The following is a 9663-nucleotide window of genomic DNA, read 5'->3' as shown; positions in this document are numbered from 1 at the left end:
TGGCAATATTATCGGACTATTTTTTCTCTACATGTAGGATATCACATTTTCAGTTATAATTTAACATAAAATAAAATCAATGGAACTCTAGTTTTTGAAGATATTTTAGAGTAACCCAATCAAGTTAGAAACTTGAAAAAGCACAAAAATATCCATACACAATTTATGGTTTATCTAATTATATAGAAGTCCAAATTATAACAATTCTACTAAAATATGCTAAAAATTTACACTTTATATACATCCATTAAAAAAAGACACGTGGCACGTGCAAACCAAAAAATACTAAAAAAATACACGAAAATGCGTTAAAAACGCATCAAAATGTGTAAGCTAAAAAGATTATTAGAAATCTATGAAAAGTAGTGTTTTTAAGAGAAGTAAGAAACTCATTAATTATGTTCACCGTTTGGATTGAGGGTTTTTAAAATATATGGATTTTAGCAAAATCGATGGATTTTAAATCAATGGAATTTAAATTCATAGATTTTAAAATTCCATCGTTTGGATTGAATATAAAATCAATGGATTTTTAATTTTATTTATGAAAAATAATAAATAATATAACAATCCATCATGTATAAAAAATGGTGGATTTGGACTTTCCCACCTAGTAGGTGGGAAATCAAAACCCTAAAAAATAATGGATTGTAGAAAATGAGGGAATTTATAAATCCATGGATTCTATTAATTTTTTTTTCTAGGCAAACGATAGATTTTGTCCAAATCCATGGATTGTTTAGAATCCATCGTTTAGAATCCAACAATCCAAACGGTGCCTTAAAGTTTTTAAGAGTGAATCATTGTAGAGCTATTATATATAATTCTCATACAATAAAATTATGAGGGTAGCTTGACAATTTCATTCTAAATTAACAATAAATGTGCGCAGCAAAAAAAAATAAATGTGGTTACTTTTTCTATTTTTATGGGATAAAAAAGTGCCTACTTTTACTATTTATATGGGACAGATATAATATGATTTATGTATCTCATATATCATAAATGTATCACGAACATATTTAAGTATCATTTTTCACCTATATCTAAAAAAATATGGATATATATAGGTTAATAGTCTTAAAAACTACTGTTCGCTGGAAAAACTTCCAAACTCAAATCTTTGAATTTGATAATGGAAACTGTTTCGGTTTGATGCTTTAATCGAAAACTCGAATTTCAATCAGGTCACACAAAAGAACAATAGTAACCAACTAAGCTAAAATTATCAGTATCGCTCCGGAGGTTAAGGAACCTAAGCAGGATTGATTTCAAACTACTCCTAAGTTAAGGTTTTAATCCGGAGATTAAGATAGAAAAGCATGAGGATTTGTGTTTTTTGATGAATTGTGTAGACTTTATTAATTTGATAAAATCACTATTTATAGGGACAAATCCCCTAATAATAGGAAAAGGAAGCGAATTAAAACTAAAACACTTAACTAAACCCTAACCTGATAAGATTAAAAGTCTAACGCAGCTAAAACTAAAAAAGGCAATAAAAAATAGCTAATATGGGCCCAATCCCATTACAGCCCATTATGCTCTCTTCTTTGACAGCCCATCACTTGATAGTCATACTTTGGGCCGATGTCAACAATGCCCCCAACAGGCCTATATTGTTTAAATTGTAGGCTTGTTCTTAAAAGAGGCCCATGTCCAAATACTTATTTCCTCTTATGATTGTCCAACACTCCCATTGTTGATTATAAAAGGAAACCTCTAAATTTTTGCTTTCTTCAAACCCTAAACTCAATAATCAACGGATTGTTGCCGATTTGCAATTACCTCACACCCGCCAACTATTTCGCCGCCGATCTTGCCATCTTGCCGCACCAGAACCTCGCCGATCGTCTTGTTCATTTTCCGAGCCGAAGAATCGTCAATCTGTTACCTGCCCGCGATCATCATCCTGCCGATCATCAATCCACCCGCGATCTTTGTCCAGTCGCCGCCATCATCAATCTGCCGATCACCACCTTTCGCCGCAATCATCAACTTGCCGATCATCACCTTTCGCCGCAATCATCAACTTGCCGATCATCATCCTTCGCCGCAATCATCAACCTGCCGATCATCATCCTTCGCCGAGCCAACTCATTGCGATCACCATCCCGCCGAAAGATATTCGCCGATCATCACCTTCAGCCGCGACGATCATCATTGCCGATCCTCTTATCGGTTTTGCAGACCACCGCCGATCTTCTCATCCCTTCGTTACCGAAGTAAGCCGTCGCCGATCATCTCACCCGTCGATCCAAGTCATCGCCGATCTTTCAAGTGCTGGCTTTCTTATTTCCTAGGATGGCTCGTGTTGATCCGGACATCACCGCAAAGGTTCATGAAAAGATCTCTCGCCATCGTGAAGAAGCATCAACTGCAATTACAGAGTTATTAATCCTATCCGAAAATAATAAAACTTATGTCGGCCCTTTACTTAAACAACCATCTCCATTGTGTGAAATTGCTCTCCCGTTTCATGACCACTGTCCGTCACGCCTTACCGCCGATCACCACGCCTCCGTTTGGATCGGTGAACAATTCAGAAACTGGCCAAACCCTTCTTCAGATTTCAAACTGTGGGTAACTAGACTGAAACCTTTTTATGAAGCCTCTTGGATTACTGCTGGCATTGCCGATCTTATTGCGCTTGCACAGATAGATATGCCGTGTTATAGACATTATTTGCTGGGATCGGCCTTATTTTGGTCTCGATCAATCAATGGGTTTGCTTTCAGATTTGGCCCGATGTCGATCACCTTGTTAGATATTTTATGCATGCTCAACGTGCCTATCTCCGGTCACAGGATCACTCCAGAACTATCTCCCACTTCTTCTACACTCGACACGGGTCCAGCACGGTCGTCTCTGAATTTTGGTAGATTTCTGAAAGATCGCCAACAAACCACCACTGTTCCGGATCGCGAAGAACATATTGCTTTTCTCACTTATTTCCTTTGTAGATTTGTGGTATGTTCTACAGCTTATAAGGTGACTAAAGAATACCAACGGATCGCTGTCGCACTCGCTGACGGAGTGAACCTGAACCTTGGAGAGTTTATATTAGCCTTGATTTACCGTGGCTTGCACGAGATGATTCCATGTACCGATCTGAGCTCGCATAAAGTTCCAAGTGGTCCAATTTGGGTACTTCAGATGTGGTTAACCATGTATTTTCCTGAATTAATGCAAATTACCGACCGTGTTGAAGGTTCATGTCATGGATTTACCTTGCTACAATGTCGACCACTCATGTCTACCATCGATCAGATCATCAGTTTTTTCTCTGACACAGACAGCCGATCTCCGGAGCTGTTTTGCCCATTACTGACGCTTCCTCCTTTGTGGCTCGGATATGGATTCAGAACCGATCTTCGCGTAGTAAATCAAGAGAAAAAGAACTCTTGGTGGGTCAATTGGATGAGTGCATTTCGAGCCAGGAATTTGTTTCTCGGGCTCACGTATTTGTCTAGTGGTTGTGAAGGATACTTTGCTCACTACTATGCCCGTCAGTTCGGTCGGCCTCAAGGATTGCCTTGCCCACTTCAAATTGATTGGAATCTACGAGATCATTCCAGACCGAAACTGGCGAATATGACCGACATTCAAGAGTTTTTTCTGTTAAATAAACAATATCTCGTCCAGTGCAAGACCATCCCGTACCCTGAGAGCCAACCCCTAGCCGATCCTTCATTCGATTCTTGGTGGAAAGATTTTGTTAACCGATATTTCACCCATTCGGTTAAAGAAGTGTTGGCTCGCCATAATTTTTATCTTCCTCCCATTAAACGAAAAGCTTCTCACGAAGATGTTTTTCTTTTGCAGGGCGATCCATCCAAGAAAGCGAAAGGTAATGATGTCGATCAAGGTAAATTCCGTTATTTGATTTTTTGTAAACTTGTTCAACTTTTTACTTATGATCAAGAATGTATATGCAGCTACCGAGACCATTAAGAACAAATCTCTCGCGACGAGATCGACCTCGGAAGCAACCTCGCAATCCAAGAAACGTCCGATTCACACTGGTGGTAAACCAAAGAAGGCGGCCGTGAAACCGAAAGCTCTCAAGACCGTTGCTAACGCCACTCCTCATTTGATCGACGAAGACGATATACCATTTGATTTCGGATCTCCTTCTGACCGTCCAACCATTCCAACTCCCGTCGTGCGCAATTTGGTTGAAGAAGACGACTTGCTGCCGATCGACGGTTCGTCTCCTATCCGACCTGCTTCTGAACAGCAGCAACAAAAGAGCAATCGGACCAAGATCACCATTCGTACTCGCACTTCATCGTCGACCAAGACTATCAACCGATCTCCCACTGTGCCGATCGTTCCAAGTCATCCCTCCTCTGCTGCTTCGGCGCAAGTAATATGTCTTTATGTTTATATTTCCAACATTGCAACCCTTTGTATTAAGTACTTCGCTTGACAATTGTTTGCATGTTTTGTTCTCGCAGAAAACAGCTCTTGAAGAGTTGGATGATATTCTAAACTCTGACGTTGAGAAAGAAACTTCGTTACAAGAAGACGACATCACCTCTGATTATAGTGATCAATCCGGTGAACCTGATGACTCTCTCCTTCTACTTGATGCCAAAATTGAAGTGATCCGTCGTTTGAAGCCAAAGGGATTGAAGGTTTTTGAGAATGATCAAGACACGGAGGAATTGCGATCGGCGATCTCTCTCTTAGCCAAATATCCGAACACCGATCTCATCAACCCCAACGGTCATTCGGCTATAGCTGTTGCTAACAGTGACTTTTCGGCCATTAAAGAAACACTTGAGTCTTGCGGGTCGATACGTCGTTCTTATGAGAGCATGAAAAAGAAAAAGGAGGAAGCAGATGGGAAGATCGACCGTCTTCGGGAAGAGGCGAAGAAAATGGCTCCTGAAGTTGATGCTTCGACCCAGGCGATACAAGAATTGCGCAACAAGATTGAAGAACTTCAAAGAGAGCTGGAAATCAAGGAAGAACTTCATCTACCGGTGAAAGCTAAGTTCACATCAACTGTAACTGAGGCGAAACAACTCATTGCGCGCCGATCTTGTATCAAGGATGAGCTGAAGGCCGATCAAGCCAAGTATGACGATGCTTGCAAGGGATACAGTGAAATGAGGAACTTGGTCGGTGATCTTTTTAATGCCGTGTGATCGGCGTTGTATGAGTTTGATAACATTTCTGTTTTTTGTGTTTGCAACCAAAAATGTTTATTTTGCCGTAGTTTGAACAAGTATTATCCTGGATTTTGACAAACCATGTGTTTTGGTGTTTGTAAACTAGATCGGCATATGATGTTTAATTTCGTTTTATTCAACTGTTAAGACAGCGAAAAACTAAAAAGAAACACATTGCCTTTTTGGTTGCCAACAAGGCCGATCAATTAAGGCCGATCCATGTTAAAACTTTTTGGCCGATGGTTTTTACAAAAAACTGACTTTCTATCGGCCAATCAACAGGATTAACTTTTTAAACACATTCATGATTTTTGGTGCAAAAGAATAATAATTTGTCGAACAATAAATAATTTTATTTCTTTCTTGTTGTTTACATCTTTTATTCGGCTGGATTTTTGAAACATAGATAGTAATTGCTCGACATTTAAAAGGTCTCCAAACTTTGCACCAGGTTTAATCGGCCATCCAAAAACTTATATAACATCAATTCGGCCGATCATAAACCTTATATCGTTTAGACTGTAAGGGGATCATTCCATATCGTCTCGGAAAGTTTCCTTATTTATACCCTCCCAGTAACTAGGAACGTATTTTTTAAGGTATTGACCATTAATTGACCTGTTGTGCACATCTCCATCTATATCTGTCAAGACATAAGCGCCACTTAACAAGACTTGTATTATTTGAAATGGTCCTTCCCAATTTGGGCTCCATTTTCCGAGACGTCGATCTTTATGCCCCAGTGGCAAAATTGCTTTCCATACCAGATTTCCAATCTTGAAAGTTTTACCCTTAACTCGTTTATTGTACGATCTTTCGACCCGCCTTTTTTGCGCTTCTAAATGGTCAAGTGCTTCCAATCTTTCTTCATCAAGATCTAATGCTTCTAAGATCATTTTATCGGCATAATCCTCTTTTAAAATCGTATGTTGTCTCTTTCGTCGTACAGAATGTACCGCGAGCTCCATAGGTAACATTGCATCATATCCATACACCAAGCGGAATGGAGATGTGCCAGTGGCTGATTTCTGGGATATTCTGTTCCCCCAAACGACTTCGGACAAAATCCTATGCCATTGATTTGGGTTTTCTTCGATCATTTTGGATAAACAGTTCTTTATAGATTTGTTTGTAGCTTCTTCTTGTCCATTCGCTTGGGCATAATACGGTGTAGAATGTATCATTTTAAAACCGTACTCTTTCGAGAAAGCTATAATGTCCGATCCAGTAAACATAGTTCCTTGATCGGTCATAATAGTTTCTGGAAGACCATGTCGATGAATCAAATTTTCTTTGAAAAATTTGATTACTTCGTCTTGTGTTGGCGATTTCAACGGCTTGACTTCTACCCATTTCGTGAAATAGTCTGTCGCAACGATCACGAAAGTATGTCCTTTCGCAGATGGTGGGTAAATTTTGCCGATCAGGTCTACTGCCCATCCTCTAAATGGCCACGGCTTGATAATCGAATGTAATACGTCTGCTGGAACGTGTTGAACCGGTCCAAATTTCTGACAAGCTTCACATCCTCTGGCGTACCGGATACAATCTTGTTCCATTTTCGGCCAATAAAAGCGTATTTGTGTATTAACCACCTCATTCTTGGCCCAGCTTGATGTGCCCCCGAGATTCCTTCATGTACTTCAGCCATGACCAACATAGCTTCTTTTGGTCCTATACATCTGAACAATAGACCTTCACGACATCGTTTGTACAATTCATCAGCCAGAATCACATAGTTGGTGGTCAACATTCTGGTTCGCCGATTCGTCGGGTCTGGATGTCTAAACCAGTCGATCAATTCTTTCCTCCAATCGGCCGTCGTGTCCAGGTGGTATGCCGATCTGCAATCATCTGGTGTTATGCCCCCAGTGTGAAGACAAGGCGTTGTCCTCTCAATAACCTCAAAACCTGCCATGATTTTGTATCCACTTCCATGCTGGGCTAAGTTGTTCGCCTCTTCATTTTCTGCTCTTTCTGCGAACTCTATCCATGTTTCAGAAAAACCATCCATGAGGTGTTTGGCTTTATTGCAGTACCTAATCAAGACGTCTGATTCGCATTTGAACTCGCCAATAACTTGCTTAATAACTAACAAAGAATCTCCTTTTACTTGAATAGCTTTAGCTCCTAGCTCGGCCAAGACCTCCAACCCAATGATCAGCGCTTCGTATTCCGCTTGATTATTAGTACATTGGAATGTTAATGAAAAGGACATTCGAAAAACCAAGTCTTGCAGCGAGACAATTAATATCCCTGCGCCTGCCCCTTTATTAGTTTTAGATCCGTCAAACCAAAGCTTCCAAGGAATTAGATCGAAGCAGGTCACCTCCTTGATCGGGACATTGGGATGATCGGCTAAAAAATCTGCTAATGCTTGTCCCTTAACGGCTTTTTGTGGAACATAGACTAAAGTGAATTCTGACATTGCAATAGCCCACTTTCCAAGCCGATTTCTCAGATACGGTCGAGATAGAATGTATTTGATCACATCTGTTTGAGATAAAACATATACCACTACCGGAAGCATGTAATATCTTAATTTACAGCATGTAAAATAAAGGCATAGACATAGCTTTTCGATAGTAGAATATCGAATTTCTGTGTCGGTTAGGCTTTTACTCAGATAATAAACCGATCTTTCGACTCCTTGATCTTCATGTGCCAACATGCATTCTAACGATTCGTGGGCTGCCGAAATATATAACAATAACGGCTGTCCCTGCTTAGGGGGCATCATGACTGGAGGCTTGACTAAATAAGTCTTGATCTCGTCAAAGACTTTTTGTTGCTCCTCTGTCCAAACGAACTGAGATGTTCCTCCGGCCTTTAGTAATGTTCTCCAACTTCTTAATCGGCCCGCTGTGTTTGAAATAAATCGCCTTAAAAAATTAATTTGGCCGATCAATCTCTGAAGTTGTTTCTTGGTTTTAGGAGGTTCAGCATATATGATCGCCTGCGCTTTGTTTTTATCAACTTCTACCCCCCTTTGGTGAACTAGAAAACCGAGGAAGTTACCAGCTGATACACCGAACGCACATTTTAAAGGGTTCATCTTCAAGCCATTTTCTCTCATTCTGACAAAGGTATCTCTCAGGTTGATCAAATGTTGTTCGCTGGTCTGTGACTTGATGACCACATCATCTATATAAATTTCCAGACAATCCAAACCTGCGAACATTTTATTCATCGCTCTCTGATAAGTGGCCCCAACATTTTTTAGGCCGAATGGCATAACAACCCATTCGTATGCGCCGATCGGCCCTGGACAACGAAATGCTATTTTGGATACATCTTTTTCGTCGATCGGGACTTGATTATAACCAGAGTGTGCATCGAGGAAACTTAAAATGGTATGTCCGGCCGCGCCATCAACCATCATATCTGCAATGGGCATTGGATATTCGTCTTTCGGCGTGGCTAAATTTAAGTTCCTGAAATCGACACAAACTCTCAATTTACCATTCTTTTTCATGACTGGGACAATGTTAGATAACCACTCTGTATATTTAGCTTCTCTAATAAACCCGGCTGCCTCGAGTCGTCTGATTTCGTCATGAACTAGTGTCTCCACTTCTTTTGACATACGTCTCGGAGGCTGCCGAAACGGCTTGAACCCAGCCTTTTGCGGCAACTTATGTTCAATAACAGATCGGTCCAATCCCGACATTTCTTCATATGACCATGCGAAGCAATCTTTAAATTCTCGCAGTAAAGCGATTAGTTTATCAACTGTCCCTTTATCAAACTGATCACTGATGAACATAGGCTTGGTTTGTACTCCGGATCCCATGTCAACTTCTATCAGCGTGTCTTGCACCTGAGCAGGATCGTCATCCAATTTGCCCGACGCTATTTGTAAATCGACTATTTGAAGGGCCCCTGTCGGATCTTGTCTTTCGTCTTCGTAGATACATTCCGCTGATCGCACCGCATAATTGTTGGAGAGTATGCGAACTTTCTCTCTAATTATCTCGTGTTTACTAATCATCGGATTTATGCAGAATGGATGATCGGCCTTTGCCCCCGAGTGTGACTGTCACAGGCCGATCTGAAGTTAAGACAATCCGTGGAGTGTTATTGCATTTCGCACTCAATGATTGTATGTCTTTCACTTGATCATCATACAATAGCGCCTCCAAACAATTAGAATCTTCTCCAAACGGGTTTGGGTCGCCTTGCACAACTTCTGCTATTCCATCTTCGCGCCACATTATCAACATCTAGTGCATTGTTGATGGAATACACATATTGGAGTGGATCCAATCTCGTCCGAGTAAAATATTGTAATTACTCCTTGCGTTGACAACAAAAAATCCTTCTTCGGTTTCGACTCGACCGATCTTAGTTTTCAGAGTTATGTAACCCTCTGCTGGCGTTTCGCCTCCTGCGAAATCGGTCATATAAACATCGGTTGGCTCCAGCTCATCGCGATTGATACCTAATTTCTTAAGCATTTTGGCGGGCAATATGTTAACTCCAG

The 9663-nt window shown here is 40.6% G+C and overlaps 1 protein-coding gene across 1 annotated transcript; it reads right to left on the bottom strand.

Annotated features, from left to right (window-relative positions):
* Positions 1-6609: 6609 nt before the first annotated feature.
* LOC126678311 (uncharacterized) lies at positions 6610-9394 on the bottom strand. The gene is made up of 2 exons (XM_050373214.1): positions 9205-9394; positions 6610-9101 (listed from the first exon to the last, which is right to left on the bottom strand). Exons 1-2 carry the CDS (start codon positions 9392-9394, stop codon positions 6610-6612), a joined length of 2682 nt encoding a protein of 893 aa, XP_050229171.1.
* Positions 9395-9663: the final 269 nt, after the last annotated feature.

The sequence above is a fragment of the Mercurialis annua genome, linkage group LG4 (genome assembly GCF_937616625.2).
Source record: "Mercurialis annua linkage group LG4, ddMerAnnu1.2, whole genome shotgun sequence".
In the NCBI taxonomy this organism is placed as follows: Eukaryota; Viridiplantae; Streptophyta; class Magnoliopsida; order Malpighiales; family Euphorbiaceae; genus Mercurialis; species Mercurialis annua.
This window is presented reverse-complemented; position numbering and strand designations above follow the sequence as displayed.